This window comes from Nannospalax galili, unplaced genomic scaffold (genome assembly GCF_000622305.1).
Source record: "Nannospalax galili isolate Female #2095 unplaced genomic scaffold, S.galili_v1.0 scaffold1448, whole genome shotgun sequence".
In the NCBI taxonomy this organism is placed as follows: domain Eukaryota; kingdom Metazoa; phylum Chordata; class Mammalia; order Rodentia; family Spalacidae; genus Nannospalax; species Nannospalax galili.
In genome coordinates, this window is record NW_008358646.1 from 989,926 (window position 1) to 1,011,193 (window position 21,268).

The following is a 21,268-nucleotide window of genomic DNA, read 5'->3' on the forward strand; positions in this document are numbered from 1 at the left end:
CTGCTTCCGATTGGCGCCGACACGCTGGGGGGGGGGGGGGGGGGAGCGGCGCTTCCGCCCATTGGCGGGTGTAGAGAACACGTGGCGCGGCGCGCTGACAGCCCTCTGGGATTTGTAGTTTTCTTTCCGGGGGTGAGGCATGGAGGGGGCGGGGCGAGCGCGCTTGTGAGGTTGATTGACCAGGGGTGTGCGCAGGAGGCATGCGGCGGCGCGGCGGCGGTGGCGCAGCGTAGGTGTCATGAGGAACATGGCGGCGTCCAGGGGAGACTGAGGGCTCGGAGCAAGTGGTGAGAAGTTTCCGGACAGCCGCACCGTGCGGCTTGGGGATTCCTTCGCCCTATTCCTGATCTCCGGTTTCACGCACACACCCACCCAGGCCCTCCTGCGTGATGTGGCGGATCTGCCTCCGGTTGAGGGCGCAGAGGCGCCTTCTCTTGAACCGGCCTCCGGTTGACCCCACCTTCTCAATGTGGTCGTGGCCAGCCTTCCAGCCCCCAGCCCGGGCCTATGGCCCACCGACAGGTGAGGCCCGACATGTTACTTTTTGGTCTGGAACCAAATCGACCTCCACTGGCTGAGGGTTTCTGCCCAGCAGTTCGGGGTGACCGAGGCAGGGTTCAGGCCCATGAGGATATTCAGTGCAAATGGAGTTCTGTTACAGATGGGTAAGTGACGTCCAAACCACCGCTGAGAAGATACAGGGGACCCCGCAGCGCGTCCAGCTCAGGGGACGGTGATTGACATTTGTCCCCTGAGGTTTTCAAAGTTTTCACCTTTAAAAGAGAAGCAGGTGTCTTCATTATTTTCAAGGAAAATCTCGCCTCTGAATCAGGACTTCCAAGGTCACAGAGCAGATTGGTTGAGGTTTTTGGAGGGCGAAGGGACCCAGCACAGGACCTGGCACAGAGCAGGCAGGCAGGCAGCCAGCCTTCCACCCCACACACTTTCCCTGTCCTAGTGTTGTATCACAATCCCTGTGTTCTCTGGAGCCTTCTAAGTGGGAATTGCTGTCATGCTTCCTTCACCCACTAAGGACTACAATGAAACCCACAAGACAGTGATGGCTCTTTCTTTCATTGCTGCTGGAGAGAGAATTTAGAGACTGAGATTTACTTCAGCCAATAAAAAGTAGTGACAGGCTTTCATTCAGTTAGTTGCTTTGTGCTAGGGGCAGGAGGCACAGTGGTCTTTAAGATAGATGTCCCACCTGAATGCTGTTCATTGTCAAATGCAGGTTACATTATCCTTACTAATCAATAGTTTTATAATTTATTCTGATATGGAAAAATGGAGAGGAGCTGTGAGAACACAAAGAAGTACACCCCATCTTAAGAATGTTTAGATTCTTGAGTCAAAGTGAGTGACAGTTTGTTGGAGAAGAGTGTTGGGTATCTACAACATGTCCAGAGGTGACAGCAAGGTGTGAGAGACCCTGCTACAACACTGCCCACTTTAGGAAACAGAATTCCATAGGTACTTTGGCACTGTGACACAAGTACAAATCTGTGGTCTGGTACTGAATGAATTTCTGAGGTACTGTAAGCTTGGGCCTGTATGAGTTTGCCTTCTTCAAGGATTTGAAGCATGAGATTGCCAATAAGGATTCTTTTGACTGTAAATTCCATAATTTTACATTTTATTTATTGTGTATGTATGTATGTGGGCTTGTGTGGTACACATGTGGAGGTCAGAGGACAACTTTTGGGAGTGGGTTATCTCCTATTATGTAAGTTTCAGGAATTGAATTGGGGTTATGGACAGTTGTGAGTCACCATGTGGGTGCTGGAAGAGCAACCAGTGAGTGAGTGCTTTTAGCCACTGAGCCATCTCTCCAGCCCTGCCCCACTCCATTTATTTGTTTTGTTTTGTTTTGGGGCCTAGTCTTTTTCACTTTGCGCAAAGTTTTTCAGGTTTGTCTATGTTGTGTCATATATCCATATTCCATTTTTATTTTTTTTGAGACAGCGTCTCCTTGTAGCCCCAGCTGTCCTGGAACTTACTATGTAGACCAGGTTGGCCTTGAACTCATAAAGATCCACCTGCCTCTGCCTCTGCCTCCCAAGCGCTGGGATTAAAGGTGTGCACCACCATGCCCTCATTTGCTGACTAGCATTTTACCTGTCCATTTATGAACCTGTGAGTTGTTTCTGCTCTTCGGTCATTATGAATCTAGACATTTATGCACAAGTTTTTGTGGGGGCTTTTGCTTTGCTTTTCTCATGGATACATCTCCAGCAAAATTTCTGGCTTAAGTGGAAACTAACTTTTTGAGGATCAGCCAGATTGTTTTCTAAGGTGGCTGCATTGTTTTACACTTCTAGTAGTAGTGTATAATGATTCTTGTTTCTTTTCATACTCACCAACACTTGTTTACCTGTCTTTTTCATTTCATGTGATGTGGTATATCTCATTGCCAGTTTTTTTGTTATTTTATGATGATTATTTTTGGAACAGAGTTTCATTGTGTAGTCTAGGGTGGCCTTGAAATAGACATGTAGCCTAGGCTGGTCTTGAGATCACTATGCCTCAGCCTCCAGAGTGCTGACATTATAGTATACACAACCATTCCTGGCTTTTGTTATGTTTTTGACTTGCATTTTCCTGAAAATAAGTAATGTGAAGCATATCTGCATGTGCTTATTACACATTTGTATATATTCTTTGAAGAAATATCTACTCAGATCTTTTGGCATTATTTATTTATGGTTTCTTGAAACAGAGTCTCCTGTAGCCTAGTCTGGTCTTGCATTTGTAGTCAAGGATGGTCTTGAACTCTTGATCATCCTGCTTTTACTTCCCAAGTGCTAAGATTGCAGGTATTGCACCATCCCAACTTCCTTTGGTCATTTTTTTATTGGTTTTTTTTTTGTATTTTTATTACTGAGTTGAAAGTTTTCTTTGTATGTTTGTACAAATTTGATACCTGTAAACCATTGGTTGGAGCTGCCCCAGGAGTATAGATAGAGGGTTACACATTTCAAATTTAGCTTGGGTTCAAGGCCCACCAGATGGCACTGTTTTAAAAGATAAAGATGTTGAGATGGCCTGGACTAACACTTTTTGGTGCTTTGTGGGAGTTGTAGTTCCTGTGGGGTTTTTGTGTGTGTATGTTTTGTTTTGTTTGTTGTGTTGTGTGGGGTGGGGTGGGGTGGAGTGTGGTTGGTTTGGTTTGTGTTTTGTTTTGTGATAGGGTCTCCCTATAGCCCCAGCTGGCCTGGACTCCTTATGCAGACCAGGGTGGCCACTAGATCCACCTGCCTCTGCCTCCCTAGTGCTGGGATCAAAGGTGTATGCCACCAAGCCCACCATCTTTGAGTCTTTCTCAAAACAAGGCCAACTCCTAAATTGTGACTGAGATAAACCACACACCAGTCCATAAAGACTGGAACAAAACAATTTAGGGGAAGTGACACTGGAAACTGCTTGCTTCTTTTTATGGATTTAAACAACTTCACAGGAAAACAAGACACAAAGGACATTAATTTCTCATTTCAGTACTCTTCCCTTGATCAGTTAAAAAATTTTTTTTGATTGATTTTATGTATATGAGTGTTTTGCCTGCCTGTATGTAAGTGCACCACACGTATACAATGCCTGTGGAAGGCAGAAAAGGGTGTTGGATCCCCTGGAACTAGAGTTATGGACAATTGTGGACTGCCTTGTGGGTACTAAGAACCAAACATGGGTCTTCTGCACAAGCAGCCAGTGCTCTTAACTGCTGAGCTATCTCTCTAGCCCCTTTTAGCAGTTTTAAAAAATTGTTCTCTATTTTTCTCATTTTCTTATGACTGGTTCTTTGGTTTTTGAGTGTGTGTATGCATGTGTGGGTACATTTCATGGCTCACATGTGAAGATCAAAGACATCTTTGTGGAGTCCGTTTTTTTTTCCTTCCGCTTTTATGTGGGTTCTGGAGATTGAACTCAGGTTGTCAGGTTTTCCCAACAAACACTTTTACCTTCAGAGCCATCTTGCTGGTTCCTTCCTTGTTTTTGAGACAGGGTTGCTGAGTAGGCTAGGCTAGATGGCCAGTAAACTATAGAAATCCTCTTGTCTCCACTTCTCCAGCTCTGGGGTTACAAGTACCCATCACTGTTCTCCAGCTTTTTACATGGGTGCTGGAAAATCGAACTCAGGTCTTCATGCTTGTGCAGCAAGTACTTTACCAACCTTGGGTGTGTGTGTGTGTGTGTGTGTGTGTGTGTGTGTGTGGACCAGAACTCAATGTCAGGTGTCTTCCTTGACTGATTTCAACCTTATTTTTTGAGACAGAGTCTCTGAACCTGAAGCGCACCAATTAGACTAAACTGATCAGTGAATTCTAGGGCTTCACTTAGTGTGCTGGAATTATAGACATATGCCACCATGCCTGGCTTTTTATGTAGGTCTTGGGAATCTAAGCTCAGGTCCTCATGCTTGCTCCACAGTCACTTTACCTACTGAGCCAAGGTCTCACTATATAGTTCTGGTAGGCTTGGAACTTGCTATGTAGCCAAGGCTGGCCTTGAACTCACAGCAGTCCTCCTGCCTCTGCCTCCCAAGTGCTGAGATTACAAGTTTGTGCCACCATGCTTGATTTGGCCAGCTCTGTAAAGTCAACACTTTTTTCACATGCACATGCATGGTCCCCAAAACTCGGAAAAAGCACTGTATGTTTTGTCCCAGATATTCTGTAAATGAGTGATACATATTCAAAATAGTTCCCAGTTCTGCAGGAGCCTACAGAGCATTGCTGTTTCTTTTGGCTTTAAAGATGGTATTGCTGTCAATGTTGGAAAACACTGTTATTTGTTAAGAATAAGGGCACTTCACAGGTTGCCAGGGTCCTCATGATTTGTCTTTTTCTTTGTTTGAGACAGAGTCTCATATATCCCAGGCTGGCCTTGAACTCACTATTTAGCTGATAGAGATCTTGAACTCCTTGATTCCTCTTTGCTCCACTTTCCAAGTGCTAGGATTACAGGCATGTGCTAGCATGCCTGGCTTCGTGATCTGTCATACGTGACCTGATATCTTTTTGACATTGTTAGGGCTCATGGATCCCATTCAGTGGATTGTCCAGATGACATTCTTGTTTAACTGTTGTCCTTATTATGACCCATGTATCCCCCATTGTCCTCTCTGGGCATCTCTAGCCATCCTGTGCTGGACAGTGTCAATCTTTCCTTCTGCCGTCTTTCTAGTTCCCCAAAAGAGTTCCCTGCAGCCTGGACCTTCATGTAGGCCATTTCTAATACTGAAAATTACTTCTTTCCTCTTCCCAAACAGATCAATAAGTGAGATTTAGAGACTCTTGCTTCTGTGGCTCACAGATGAGCTCCAACTGCTCGGAAGTTTTTGCAGCCCAGGATAAGATCAGGATTCTTCAGTCTTGGGTTCCCATTGGCCCACTGAAGTCATGTGGTCATTTGCTAGGTTTAGTATCTGACTCCCACTAGACAAGAAGTACCTCTAAGGCACATCTCATCCCTAAGATTAGTCTGTATCTTGAATGTGAGCAGTGTTCCCTCAAGTAGGAAACCTGACATTTGCCCGTGTGTGTCTGGACTTCCTTGAGAAGAGCCCTGCTTAAAACCCTGTTACACATGCCCAGTTTTGAATATGAGGCCACTGTCTTCTGGGTTCCCTTTGTCCTTCTGTTGTCCTGTTTTCTGAGTACCTTTCTCCCATTTTGAGTAATTTTGATTTGATGGCCTCTCTAGCCAGACTTTTCTAATTCTTATTTAGATATGGAGATGGGCCTGCTAACAAAGCCAGGTATCAGGGGACATGTTATAGGAAACCCAGCCATCCCTGAAGCTTTGGGGTATGTAGCACTGCACTGTCAGTTTTCTGCTTGAGTCCCTTCTCTGCTCCATCTCTTTAGCCCATTTTCCAGGCCTGTATCAAGCAGTATGTTCACTGGTGTACCAGACCCTCTGCTGGCACTTCTGGCTCAAACCGGAAGACCCTTTCTAAGTGTTGAGTTAGAGGGCTCAGGCTCTGCCTGGCTCTTGCCTGGCCAGACTTTTGCACATGCTGCCCAACCTAAGCACCAGAAAGCCTGATGGTATAATGTAGAACCTCCAGCCTCACAGGGATGGGAATGGGGGCCTATGAGCACCCACCAGGGTGGAAGGTAAGGTAGGGAAATTTAAAAACTTTGTAGTAGCAGAATCTCCCTATTTTGGTGTAAAATATGTGACAGAATTTGTATAATGGTTTTACATGATGTGGCAAATTGTGCCATCTCATCTCAATCGCCAGATCTGATTTTATTTGTTTTTTTCTGAGACAAGTTCTCACTATGTAGCCCTGGAGCTCACTGTGTAGACTGGGCTGACTGCTAACTCACAGAGATCTACCTGCCTCTGCTTCCTGAGTGCTGGGACTAGTTGTGTACCACCCTGCCTACCCTACTTTTTTTTTGGTCTTTTTGAGTTAGGCTCTCCCTGCAGCCCCAGCTGGCCTGGAACTCACTATGTAGACCAGGCTGGCCTGGAACTCACAGAGATCCTTCTGCCTTTGCCTCCCAAGTGCTGGGACTAAAAGTGTATACCACCATGCCCGGCCTCCCACCCTGATAATTTTTAAAAGTATTTATTCAAGGCCGGGCACGGTGGCGCACACCTGTAGAATAAAAATAGAATACTTTTTTTTTTTTTTGGTCTTTTTGAGATAGCTGTAGCCCCAGCTGTCCTGGAACTCACTCTGTAGACCAGGTTGGCCTTGAACTCACAGAGATCCACCTGCCTCTGCCTCCCGAGTGCTGGGACTACAGGCGTGTGCCACTATGCCTGGCATTTATTCTATTTTTATAATATACTTTGATCATATCCCCTCCACTGTCCTCCCTTACTTGCCTCCCCCTCCTGCTATGCCTGTCTTCCCAACAAGTCCCCCTCCTAATTTCATGCTTTTTTTTGTGTGTGGTTTATTGCATTTAAATAGAAGATCCAATCACTAAAAAAAAAATGTTTTTTTTTGAGACAGAGTCTCTCTGTAGCCCCTGGAACTCACTATGTAGAGCAGGCTGACCCACTTGGCTCTACCTCCCAAATGCTGGGATTAAAGGCATGCACCTAGCCCTAAAAAAATGTTTAAAGTCCACGAAGACAAGGACTTTTATCTGTCTTTTTCACTACCGTATCCTAAGTACCAGAACAGTGTATGGCCCATGGATGACATGCAGAAGTTTCATGGGAAAACAATTTGGGCTTTACTTTCCTAATTGTACCCATAGAAATGTGATTTGGGATCCTCTGTCTTTAAGAATTAATAACGGGGCTGGAGAGATGGCTCAGCGGTTAAGAACACTGACTGTTCTTGCAGAAGACTGAGGTTCAAATCCCAGCACCCACATGGCAGCTAACAACTGTCCATAACTCCAGTTCCAGGGGATCTGACAGACTCTTCTGTCCTCCGCGGGCATTGTAGGACACAGGTGCACTTACCTACATGCAGGCAATATACTCATACACATAAAATAAAAATCAAAAATAAAATATTTTAAAAAAGAATAACAAAAAAGAGATTTATGCAAATAACTGATACATAGAAAACAAAAATGTTTTTAGTAAAACCAGATGCCCTCTCTCCATTACCTTTCCTCTGCCTTACATGCACATCAACTTCTCAATTTTCATAGTCTAAAGAAAACATGTACAGCCAGTGGCACACGCCTTTAATCCCAGCACTAAGGAGGCAGAGGCAGAGGCAGGCGGATCTCTGTGAGTTCAAGGCCAGCCTGGTCTACATAGTGAGTTCCAGGACAGCTGGGGCTACAGGGAGACCCTATCTCAAAAAGACAAAAAAAAAAAAAGAAAGAAAACATGTACCACATATTTTTCCCTCATCTTGAAGGAAGTGTTTGGAGCTCTTGTTGAATACACTAGTAAGCTGGTTAATTAGGCTAACTAATTAGAGAGAGGATGGAAAATGCTCCCAGGAGCTTTATTTTCTGCCTGTGCAACACACACACACACACACACACACACACACACACACACACACACTCGGTTTCCTTCGTCAGAAGCATCAAGTCTTGCCTGAAAGGAATATTTGGCTTTACCCTATTCACACACCAAATTTAGATTCACATTGTGTTGGTCTGGGGACAGTATAAGAGGGGGCATACGTGGATATTAAAGTGGGTGCCAGAAATTCTCAGGTCATAGTCTATAGCTCCTGATTAGAGTTGTCCTCAAGCTTGGGGACTGGTAAATAGCATGACCCTGTTGTTTTGTTCCTCCCTTGTCCCTGAGAGTAGATGTTCCCCTTTTCAGCTTTAATCAAAAGCCGCTGATTATACTGCAAACTAGGGTAGACCTTGAATGATAATGAAAATCAAGCCAATCAGTGAGCATTAACAATAATGATGCAAGTTGATCTTGCCTCCTGAGCCCCTTCCACACTATTTTAAACTGCCTCTCTGAAAATCTGTCTTACAGAAAGGAAGAGGTTTTATCAGAATGTCAGCATCTCACAGGGTGAAGGTGAGTGTCTGAAATTTTGATGGCCTCTTTTTTGTGAATGGTTGGACACGTTTTTCATCTCTAGCAGGTTTAGTGGTGGGATTATCCTTGACACTTTTGTCAGATGTCTTTGTGTGCACAAATTCAAGTGACCCCACTTCATAGTCCCTGAGAATTTTTCATATGCTCTTTCAAGGTGGCTTTGAGATAAACCTGGACCACAGGAAGCTGAAAACTCCACAAGCCAAGCTTTTTACTGTTCCCAGTGAGGCTCTGGCCATTGCAGTGGCCACCGAATGGGACTCTCAGCAGGATACCATCAAGTTCTACACCATGCACCTGGTAACAAATAGACATACCATGCCTCTACCCTGATGCTCCCCAGGGCTTCCTGGGTTGATTGGCAAAAATTTAGATTTCTGTCAGGTATGATGACACATGCCTTCAATTCCAGCATTTGGGAGGCAGAGCCAAGCAGATCAGCCAGGGCTACATAGTGAGACCCTGTCTTTTTTTTTTTAAAAAAAAAAAAAAAAAAAAGGAAATTAGGGCTGGAGAGCTGGTACAGCTGCTAAAGCCTCAGGCTCACAACCAAAAAAAAAGGAAATCAGATTCCTTCCCATATTGTGATGAGGCCTTGGGGTCGGCTCCTGGCTGCCTGGCTGTGGCCACATTCACCACCTCTGTCATTGAAGAGGCGAAACTCTTTCCCTGCCTGACCTGGCCCTCTGGTTGGAACACTGTGCTGAGTGATTGGTTTTGCCTCTGGTCTCAGGAAAGAAGTCACCTTTGATGACTGCTACCTTTGATGACCTTCCAGACTTTTTTTTTTTTTAATTTTATTATTTTTATTTTATGTGTATGCATGTAGGTAAGTGCACCTGTGTCATGCAATGCCCGCGGAGGACAGAAGAGGCTGTCGGATCCCCTGGGATTAGAGTTAGACAGTTGTTGGCTGCCATGTGGGTGCTGGGATTCGAACCCAGGTCTTCTGCAAGAACAATCAGTGTTCTTAACTGCTGAGCCATCTCCCCTGCCCCCTCTTCCAGTCTTTTTTGAGAGAGTCTCATGTATCCCAAGCAGGCTTCAAACCTGATATGTAGTGCAAATGACCCTGAACTTCTGATCTTCCTGCCTTTACCTTCTGAGTGCCGAGATAATAAGCATGTGCCACCATGCCCAGTTTATATAGTACTGGGGATTGCACCCAGGGCTTTGTGCATGCTAGGCAAGTACTCTGACTGAGCCACAGCCCCTATCTTTTTTTTTTTTTTTATTATTATAGTAGCTGGTCATTTATTTCATCAGCACTTAATGGTCTGCTTTATATTTGCAGACCATTTATTATCTCTGTCTTTCCTAGCATGGTGAATGACAGAAGGGCAGTGGCCATGTCTTTGTTACTCAATAGCTTCATCAGGAAGCAAAGGTGGTGCTCAGTAAAGACTGGTTGAGTGTGAGAATCAAGGAGCCAAATGGGTGAGGCAAGGAAGATGCTCCATAGAGCCAGCTCCCCCATACACACACAGGTGCTACTGAGACTCTTGGGGTACAGCCTCTGTACTGTGTTATTATACAAGTGGCTACCCTTTCTCAGCCCCATGCTCCTCACCTGTACTACCCACCTTATGGAGCTGTGGTTGGGAACAGATAATACAGTGTATGGATCCCTCGTCCTGGCACAGGATAGGCATCAATCAGTTCTAGGTTCAGTTGTTCTCATGCTGGTCCCTGCTGCACTCAGCTTTGACATACAGACCCAGATGGCCCTCCTTAAGGGCATGGTCTGCTTCTTGGCTATCTAATGTAATTGGGTTGATTAGGGCCACAAACTAGGGCCTAGAGTAGTCTTGGAAACCTGTTATTAACGGCAACTCTAGGAGACTGTCTTGATCCCAGTTTGATTTACTGCCTTACTTTCTGGGCTGTCAAGGGAACCAGCTGGTAAAGCTTCTTGGTCAGATTTGAATTCTGTACTTCATTTACAGTGTTTGAATATGTATTTTACTGCTCTGGGCCTCAGTTTCCACATCTCTGAAGTGAGTAGAATCGTGGAACCTGCTCAAAAGTATTGTACAGATTAAATCAATCTGGTATTGATGAACATAAAAATAAATAAAGACCTTGAAACCTTGAGGAAGTTCACTAATCCAGGGTCACTTTGAGAGTCCTATGAATCCCTTGAGTACTTCTAGAGCTTGAGTGTGGAGTCTGGCTCTCAGACGAATTCTGCAGATGTGCTGCTGCTGTGGCTGTAATTCTGGCAGCTAGCTCTAATGGCGTGCTGACTGCTTCTTACCCTGCGACTGTGTGTTATCTGCAGTGTTCACATGCCTGAGCCCCGCAGGTGGTGACAGGGCATGTTCTGCCTTTTCATTCAGACCACATTGTGCAACACATCCTTGGACAACCCAACCCAGCGAAACAAGGATCAGCTGATCCGGGCAGTTGTGAAGTTTCTAGACACCGACACCATCTGGCAAGTGGTATTTAGAGGAACAGTCCTTTTGGGTGGAGGAGCTCTTAGGCCTCTTAGGTTATTTTGCCTCATTTGTGCAAAGTGTATCCGTGGAGGAAGAGCCAAGGCCTTTGTCATTATCTTAAGAGGAGGACTTCAGGCTGCCAAAGTACAGGGCACTCCTTAAGCTGGGCTGAACTGAGCTGCCATGGAAATGTATGTCATTCTCATAGGCTACAGAACCATAGGACTTGTAGGTCAACCCCTAGCAGGATGTCTGGACCTGACTTTTGGCCCTCAGCATGTTTACATGTTGGCACCCCTGTCATATAGATGGCAGTAGTCAGGGGCTACCCTCTTCCAGTTCTGAATTCTCTTCTTGTATCTATATCCTTTGCTTGTTGGGAAATAATATTGCGGGAACATTGGAAGAAACAACTGAGTAGTTGAGCAGTAATGGGTCTGTTGGCCCAGTGCTCAGTGGTCCTGAGTCATCCCAGATCTATTAGTCACTTTCTGTTGCTGTGATAAAACACCATGACCAATGCAGCTTATAGAAGGAAGAGTTTTATTTGGCTTATGGTTCCAGAGGGATAAGAGTTCATCATGGCAGGGAGGCATGATGGCAGAAGCAGCCAGAGCTGAAAGCCAAGTGCTTAAATCTTCAGATAGGCACAGGAAGCAGAGAGAGAGAAACTGGAAATGGAACAGGGATAAGAACTCTCAAAGTCCCCAGTGTCCCTTCCTCCAGTAAACCTCCCAAAACAGTGCCACCAACTAGAGACATAGTGTTCAAATAGTTGGAGCCTATGTGAGACATTCTCATTCAAACCAGAACACCAGGGATGATCCAGGATAATGGTATAGGTGCTCTGGAAGGGGGTGGCCCCCAGGCTCACTTAGAGCTTAGAGTGGGAAAGTCTTCTCTGTACTAGGGAGCAGTTGCCTGCAGGGAACAGAGTTCATTCAGCCTACCTTGGGCAAAGAGGCTTCTTAAACTGGAGGGTCCCAACAACAAGCGAAGGCAAAGGGAACCCCAGGGATAAAGTTCCTCCTGTCTCCTCCATGCAAGTCCAGGGTAGATGGGAAGAAAGGCCTCCCACTCTGCTCCCAGCAACCTGCCCCTCTGCTTACATGAGACTGGCTTTGCAGTTCAGCTCCCATCAACTGACCTTTCTGTGTCTATCAAAATGAGTGGTATTGCCTGGCTCTATGGTGTTTCTTCAGCTCAATGATCCACTCCAATAGGTGGCCGCCCGGGCTCCTGAAGTGGCAGCTGTGACCAGAAGCAGGGGGTCTTGGTATAGAGCTATCACTGAGCTTCTAGCATAGCACTTGGGTCCTGTGGGTATGGATCTGCCTTTGAGTAACACTAACATGGCTCCAAGTTTGGACCTGTCAAGTATTGGGAGCGGGCAGTATTTAGGACAGTGGACTGCCACTCAAGCTTACATCAGAATCCCCTGGAGGGCTTGTAGAAACTGATGGCCAGGCCCTACTTCAAAGGTTCTGCTTGTCATTAGGGTAGGACTTGCCTGAGAAGGTGCCCTGGTAGTAAGCTTCCAGGTGAGGGGAGAGCTGATGCTGCTTGGCCCCAAGACCACATTTAAAAAAATCACTGTTTTAGGGAATGAGACTTAGGACACTGGGTTGGTGGTGGGAAGTTTTTTGCTCTTGCCCTTTGTGTTTTCCTTTTCTGTCACCGAATGAAGGAATTGTACTTTTTTATTAATGAAGGTGATTTTTACAATGAATTAGCTACAGGGTGGAAGAGCCAGAGACATTAGTGGAACTTCAGAAGAACGAGTGGGATCCAATCATAGAATGGGCTGAGGAAAGGTAAGATGTGCAGCCCCACAGTGGGCCCAGTGTTGGATGGGATGCTAGGGTGAGGATCATACAGCACACCCAAAGTCTTCAGCTAGCTGGCTCTGAGTTCAGAACCCTCGTGAGTTTCAGATTCCCTCAGATGTTTGTGGGTAGGGTTACCTTGGAAAATGTTGCAATTCATTTTGGCCATCCCCCTGAACTTCAAGGAGCAACAGAGGCTCCAGGCTCCTGGTCCCAGTGTGTCAGAGTAGCATTGGTGGTTGGAGCTACATGACTTTGGGCCAGTGAGTTGATCTCTTGAGCTTCAGTTTCTTTGACTGGAAATGGGCTAGTTCTTCCTGCCTGGCAGGGTGATAGGAAGAGTGAGCCAGTGGCTATATGTAAAAAAGTGCTTAGTATCCTATACAGCAGAGGTGAGAACCAAATTTTGAAAAGAATACTTTCCATCATTATTGAACTGCTAATTAAAAATCATAAGCAGTGTTTAAGGTACATATGTGCACAAATATGAGTCAGGATAGCTTCCTGCAAAATTGTGAGCAATACCTCTGTGTGTGTGTGTGGCTTCTAGGACTTGGTGATGTTCAATAGCTTTTCTTAACAGGAAGATTCTTATGAGTACAAATTGAATAGATACTGATGTGCTGGCAAAATTTATTCCATTTCATTTCATTCCAAATGAAATGTGGAAGGCCTGTCTTCCACAGCACTACCTTGTCAGCAGTATTTGTAATGCCTATAGGATTTTTTTCTGGTATAACATTTTTCACAGAAACTATGCCCATCAATATATTCCATTCATTTGCTACACATTTCCTGAGTGTTCACAATGGCCCAGCCATCCTGGTGTTTTTTTTTTTTTTTTTCATTTGCTTGTTTGTTTGTTTTGGTTCTTTGAGATAGTTCAGGCTGGCCTCAAACTCACTATGTAGCCTTGTGCTGCTGATCTTCCTGCCTCTATGTCCTGAGTTCTGAGATTTTGGGCATGTGTCTCTATGCCCTGCCATCCTGGAATTTCAAAGGAGAAGACGGTCCATGCTCTATAGAAAAAGTTAATGACTCTCATACTTCTGAAAAACATGAAGACATAGCAACATTTTGCAATCTAATGAATGATAACATTACTTTAGGTGCCTGGAGGTCTTTGCCATAGCACAAAACATTGAGTTTTGTAGTATTTGAAATATCCCATCCCATCCTTAGCAATTAAAACAAAACAAAAAAACAACTTACTTTCTACATTTAATGTATACTATTCAAAATTTTAGAAGATATTTTCAAAGCATTAGAAAAAAGGGGTATAGTTAAAGAAATGACAATGGTTTGATCTGATTACTAATGTAGTTCCTGTTTTATATGATATGATTTAAAAAAATTTTTATTTTATGCATATGAGTGTTTCATCTTCATGTATGTAAGGGCACCTATATTGTGCAATGCCAGCAGAAGCCAAAAGAGGGCGTCAGATCCCCTAGAACTAGAGTTACAGTTGTTAGCTGCCATGTGGGTGCTGGGAACTGAATCTGGGTCCTCTAGAAGAACATCAGAGCTCTTAACTGCTGAACCATCTCTCCAGCCCCAGGATTATTTTCTAAATATATGTGTATAGTGTGCAGTGGAACCTGGGGCCTTTTGCTTGCTCTGCCACCGAGCTACATTCCACACTCCTAGTTGTGATTATTCTTGAACATGGATCTTTTCCTGAAGCCAGCTTGTGTGTCCCAGAGGTCACAGATCAAATCCCATGTTCATGATATAAAAAGATCAAAAAAAGAAAAGTATTGATATATGTCCTATCTAAACATTATATTAAGGAAAAAATATTTAAGAGAAATATTTTATGGCCTCAAATGTGAAGATATTTTTAAAAAGTATTTGAAAAGCAGGTTATCCATACTTTTAATGAAGAGTCCACCAAATGACTACATTTCAGGCAGCTGTACATAACTGAGCCCCTGTTCAAAGGACTCAACTCCCTCATTCAGGGCAGTTTCTTGCTACTCTAGATTTGCTTTCAGGAGTTAGAAAATTAGGATAGGAGGTTATAAAGCACAGTGGTATTCCCTCCCAAAGTTCCCAAGATTAGCCCCTTGGACACATGCCATATCTAGGGTTTTTGTTTCCAGTCAATGCTGGGCTGCAGTTGGGAGACAGTGTGCCAAGGACATGTGATTCCTTTTCCTTTTAGATATGGGGTGGAGATCGGCTCCTCCACCAGCATAATGGGACCCAGCATCCCTGCCCAGACTCGGGAGGTGTTCACCAGCCATCTGGCCTCTTACAACATGTGGGCCCTACAAGGTACCTACTGGGCTTCTGTGGGCCTAGAGGGTGGGGTGCATGTTGGCACATCCCTGCTGAGTGCTCTGGGCATGGAGGCTGGGTGGCTTTGATGCTGAGTCCTTTTACTTGGTACTCCAGGGTTCCACCCTCCAGCAGGAGTCTCAATTTCATGTCTCATTGGCTTGGATCCATAGACTCATCTGTAAACCAATCACACACTCTCACAAAAGAGTGTGCCAAATCCCAGGTGGGTCCTGGGTTGGTTCTCACCTCCTACTTCTCTGTGTGTGTGTGGTGGGGGTGGGGTGCAGACACTCACAGTTATGGGCTATAGGTACTGACTTGGCTTGTGTCCCCACAGGGATCGAGTTTGTAGTAGCCCAGCTCAAGTCCATGGTGCTGACCTTGGGCCTGATTGACCTGCACCTGACCGTGGAGCAGGCTGTGCTGCTGTCACGCCTGGAGGAGGAGTACCAGGTGAGGTTCTGCACAGGACCCTGATTCAGTCACTATAGAAACCAGAATTCTGAAACAGTAAAAGTATAAATATTGTTGAGGTTAGGGGTGTGGCTCAGTGGTAGAACACTAGCCTAGTATATACCCACATGGCCTTGGGTTCCATCCTCGCTATCATGCATGCATACATACATACATGCACATGAAGGGTAATTTAAAATAGCTTAGCATCTTTCTCATCCTTCACCTCCTCTTTTCAACAGCCTGATTAGTTGGGAATTTTGCTTCTCCACATTTTATATAATAAACTTGGGTGCTAAGTTGTACTTCTGGAGACTGTTCCAGCTGAGGTTTATAGCCAGGTCTGTGTGACTAGGGCTAGGGCCTTTAGTCTCCTGTACATTTGGAGGCTTATGGGCAGATAAAGGTGTTTGGGCCTCATATGTCCTGCAGAGCATAATATTGAGAGAATATTTGTGCCCTGTCATAGTTACTTTTCTGTTGTTATGATAGAAACACCTTCCACCTTACAAAGGAAGAGTTTATTTAGCTTATGGTTCCAAAGGGACTAGAGTCCATCATGGTGGGGAGGCATGGAGACAGGTAGCTGGAGAAGGAGCAGAAACTAAACTCTTACATCTTCAAGCAGGCACAGGAAGCAGAAAGTGACTGGAGATCTGGCAAGGCTTAAGAACTCTCTAAGCCCGCCCCTAGTGAACTTTTCTTCCAGCATGACCACACCTTCTAAGACCTCCCAAAACAGCACTACCAATTGGGGACAAAATGTCCAAATACTTGGAGCCTATGGGAAATATTCTCATTGAAACTGCCTCATGCCCCCAGATCAGCTGAGTGTTCACATCCTAATGTTTCTGTTGGCTGGCAGAGGAACCAAGGAGTAGTTGTTGTCTACACACAAGTTTGATTTGGGAGGCAGGAAAACTAATTTTGTTGCTATTGTTGGTTTGGGGTTTTTTATTTTGTTTCTTTTTTGAGAGAAAGGTTCCACGTAGCTCTGGCTGGTCTTGAGCTCTGTCTATCTATCTCTTTATCTATATGGCTTAACTTGAACTCTTGATCCTCCTACATCTATCTCCCGAGTGCTGGAATTACATGTGTTTGCCACCACTCCATTTATGTGGTGCTAGGGATTGAACTCATGGTAGGCAGGCACCGTACTAACCAAGCTACATCTTCAGGCCTGTTTTTTTTGGTGTTTTTTTTTTTTTTTTTTTGTATTTTGTGTTAAGATAGGCTTATATACTCAAGATTGGCCTCAAACTTCCTATGTATCTGAGTCTTACCTTGAATTCCTGATCCTCCTGCCTCTACCTTACAAGTCCTGGGATTAGGTGTATGCCACCATACTGGCTTTTTGCATTTTAATTTTATTTTGATGGTTTTTGGGACAGGTCACTATGTAACCCTGACAGGTCTGAAACTATGTAGACTAGGCTGGCCTAGAACCTAGAATGGTTCTTCTGCTTCTGCCTCCTTAGTGCTGGGGTTGCAGGCATGAGCTACTATGCCTAGCTTTTGTTTGCATTTTTTTTTTCTGTATGTATGTATTGTGTGTGTGTTCACATTTGTGTAGACACCCATGTAGGTGTGGGTATGCATACATGCGTATGTATACATGCGTGGAAGTTGATGTGAAGTGTCTTTCTCAATTGCTTCTATCTTAATATATTGAGGCAAGAGCTCTCATTTGAACCCAGAGCTTACTGATTTGGATAGTCTAGCTAGCCAGTTGCTCTGGGGAATCCCTATTTTTACAGCTTTCCAGCTAGGGTTACAGGCAGGCTGCCATGCCCACCTGGCTTTTATGTGGGTGCTAGAGATCTGAATCCACGTCCTCACGTTGTTTTGGCAAGTATTTTACCCACTGAGCCATGTCCCTGGCCCCTTGTTGGTTTTTTTGTTTTGTTTTGTTTTGTTTTTGTCTTTTTGAGACAGGGTCTTCCTGTAGCTGCAGCTGTCCTGGATTCACTATGGAGACCAGCTGGCCTTGAACTCACAGAGATCCGCCAGCCTCTGCCTCCCGAGTGCTGGGATTAAAGGCATGTGCCACCATGCCCGTGGGACTCACTATGTAGACCAGGCTGGCCTTGAACTTAGAGATCTGCCTGTCTCTGCCTCCCAAGTGCTGGGACTACAGGCGTGCACCACCATGCCCGGCCTTTTATTTTTTTAATTCAGTGCACCCATGTTGTGCAATGTTGCGGAGGTCAAAAGAAGGCTTCAGATTCCCCTGGAACTGGAGTTAAGGATGGTTTGTAGCTGCTATGTGGGTACTGGGAATCGAACCCTGGTTATCTGTAAGAGTAGTCAGTGCTCTTAACCACTGAGCCATCTCTCCAGCCCCTTGCTCTTTTTTTGTTTTTGTTTTTTCCTGTGTACAAGTGTTTTTGCCTACATGCATATAAGTGCGCCATGTGCATACAATGCCTGTGGAGGCCAAAAAGGGCATTGGATCCCCTGCAACTGGTTGCAGATGATTGTTAGCTGCCATGTGGGTGCTGGGAACTGAACTCAGGTCCTCTGTAAGACCAGCCAGTGCTTTTAATTGATGAGCCATCTCTCCAGCCCCTTGCTTGCATTTTTAACACTGAAAATTATATGGTCCTTGCAGTCTTGTAGTTATTAATCATCCAACCTCAGAAGGTTAATGCTATTTTGTAGTGGGTTCCTAGTATGATATATTCCAAAACCTTATTGGAATATTTTGCCTTCTGCTTGGAAAAATGCCAGGGAAAACCTTCTATACAGCAGGGGATGATAGCCATTCACTAGTGTCAGGCAATTCCATGGGAAGGGTGTAGGACTGGTACAAAACCAGGAAATCTAGCTTCTGGCCTGGGCTCTGCTTTTGGCCTTGGGACCCAAGCCAAGCTATGATCCTGTACAAAATGAGGGATAACCTGAAATGAAGATGAAAATTATCTCAGATGTTCAGTTGTACAAACTGAGACCAGGCAGCTAGAAATGCAGGTAGCCTGGAAGATTGTATTCTGGGAGATCCAGAGCTGCCAGGCCTGCTGGACCCTGGCAGGGAGAAGCCAGCAGGGTGGGATCGGAGACACACTTATGTTGGGACAACCAGTGTATGTTCTGAGAAGTCTATAGCTGAGCAGTGTGCTGAGCAGAGTGTATCTGCAGTTCTGCTACTTTTTAGGGGTCAGACTAAAGCACTTGTGGCCAGTTTCATTTATTTACTGCACCCTTGCATGGCAATACAGTATAACTCAGAGAGGATGACAACATACAGGCTGCTTCACACTGGCTTCTTGGTCTTCAGTGTGAGATAAAGGGTAACACATGGGTCAGTTTCTCTTAGAGGAGACACAGGTGGGGTTCCAATGCTCAGCCCATCTTGCAGTGAGCAGCCCATGGGGCTAGGCCTGGGTCTACCTCTCATAGACCATCTATGTATGCCCCAGACAGCAAAGGAGCTGCTCCACTCTCCTAGATGTTATAACCTGTTGCCCCACGTGGGTCTTATGTGTTTGACAGGATCATAGACCATTGCTGTCAGCCCAGTGATGGGAATGGAATGTGGTTTTCATTTGCAGGTTGCCAGACAAGACCACTCACACTCAGCAGTTTGTTTTTACCTCTCCTCAGATCCAGAAATGGGGCAACATTGAATGGGCCCATGACTATGAACTGCAGGAGCTGCGGGCCCGCACTGCAGCTGGCACCCTCTTTGTACACCTCTGCTTGGAAAGTACTACAGTTAAGCACAAGCTCCTGCAAGAGTGAGGCCTGGCTTGTACAGCCACTGCTTCCTTGATCTGGGCTTCCCTGTTGTGGGATCCCTAGACCTGTGAAGCTCCTTGGGCCTGCAGTATGGGACTCCTCCAGCCTGTGTCTGTGGGGCTCCTCAGGCTGTATCTGTGGGGCTTTGCCAGTCTGTACCTGTGAGTATCCTCTGACTTTGTGGCTTGGCCTTATTCAGTACCACCCTGAGAGGACCTGGAGACACAGTGCATCTGCCTTGAGGTCAGACTGATTCCAGGTGCCCTTGGCCTGGCCAATAGTGAGGAGATGAGTGGCATGAGGGACTTTGTCTTAACCCCAGTTTTATTAAATATTTTTTCATCCCAGGAATGTATCAAGCCTCATTTTAATCTGAACATCTGCATTGCATCATTCTTGTTTGGTCTGGCCTCTGTTACCAAGGTTGAATAGCTCATCTCATGGAACATTTTGACATTTGCTACCGTGGCTTGCAACCTCATGCCAGGGAATCAGTCGTGTCATTACACACAACTCTTATGTCTTCAGCACCTCTGCCTGAAGGCCTTTTTCCTTGGTTTTTCATCAAACGATCTTTTGAAAGTGAATTTTTGGGTTAAGTTTCTTGGTTTTTGTGAGTTCCTTCTGTTACTGAAAAATTGATTTACTCTTAGCCAGGCTTGGTGGTGCATGCCTTTAAGCCCAGCACTCGGGAGGCTGAGGCAGTGGATCTCTGTGAGTTCAAGGCTAGCCTGGTCTACATAGTGAGTTCCAGGCCAGCTGGGGCTACAGGGGAGACAAATTTTTTTTTTTATTTACTCTTGACACTATAAGTAGTATCTAGTAGTATCTAGGGTAAAAGCTAAAGTGTTCCTGACCAGATCCTTTGTCATGCCTTGCTATGATTTGGATCTAAAATGTCCCTGTTGTGGAATTCTGTTCTTTGGGCATGACATGACCATTGCTGTCCTGAAATCAGAGCAGCTATAGGATCACCTACAGGATCTAGCTCATCAGTAGTCCCTTGTGGGGTGATGCACAGGCTCCCCAAGGACATATAAACAGGTAACAACTGCTGGGAGGCAGGGGACAACTCTACTGCTTGAAAGCTGTCTGTGCTCCTGTGAGTAACCCTAATTATACTCATTGGTTCACTAACTAGACTGGGTGGAATTGTTTCTTTGTTTTGTCAGAATGAATAGAAGTAGACTTCTCAGGAAGTCATGTCACACTTGGTCCCCAAATAAGGACATGACAGAACCAAAAATGAGTCTGGGAGAAGCAACTGCATACCTCTCCTACAGGTAATAAGACCTGCAGTTGAGGCTGAGCCATCTGAGGGTGGAGCAGTCATGAGGGCAGTACCCATATGGCAGTCCTCCCCAGGTGATATGTAGTGGCTTGCCTTCTGGCTATGGCAGCAGGTATGTGGCCTCTGCTATGGGTAATGAGACCTGCAGCTAAGGCTGAGCCATCTGAAGATAGGGTCCATGTGGTTGAGTAACGGCCAGGGGATTACAGGTGGCGGTCATCTTATAATAAGGAGTGGCATGCCTCCTCCATGAATGGGGTATATGGGAAGGGTTCCTAGGCAGGTGGTGGTGGTTTTTACCATGAGTGCTAAGATATGCAACTGAGGCTGAACCATCTGCCACTCAAGAAACTGACTGCATAAGGAAGATATTGTAGTGGGAAGATGCCAATACTGTCCTCTGCATCAGCCTAAGGAAAAGTAGAAGGGGTGGGGGGGAATAGAAGTGATGGAAAAGCCTGGAGAGACAGCTTAGTGGGTTAAGAATACTGACTGCTCTGGGGCTGGAGAGATGGCTCAGTGGTTAAGAACACTGTACTTACAGAGGACCTGGGTTTGATTCCCAGCACCCACATGGCAGCTATGAACCGTCCTTAACTCCAGTTCTAGGGGAATCCGACCTCCGTGGCATTGCACAACACGGGTGCACTCACATACATACAGGCAATACACTCATACACATAAAATTAAAAATAAAAAGAATAGGGGCTGGAGAGATGGCTCAGTGGTTAAGAACACTG

General features: G+C 45.3%; 1 protein-coding gene across 1 annotated transcript; it reads left to right on the forward strand.

Annotated features, from left to right (window-relative positions):
• The first annotated feature begins 144 nt into the window (after nucleotides 1–144).
• Atpaf2 (ATP synthase mitochondrial F1 complex assembly factor 2) lies at nucleotides 145–19,584 on the forward strand. Its single transcript, XM_008821973.3, has 8 exons — nucleotides 145–522; nucleotides 8,428–8,472; nucleotides 8,648–8,793; nucleotides 10,833–10,930; nucleotides 12,668–12,748; nucleotides 14,928–15,040; nucleotides 15,384–15,499; nucleotides 19,103–19,584. The coding sequence occupies exons 1-8, from the start codon at nucleotides 390–392 to the stop codon at nucleotides 19,238–19,240; spliced, it is 870 nt and encodes a 289-aa protein (XP_008820195.1). The 5' UTR covers nucleotides 145–389; the 3' UTR covers nucleotides 19,241–19,584.
• Nucleotides 19,585–21,268: the final 1,684 nt, after the last annotated feature.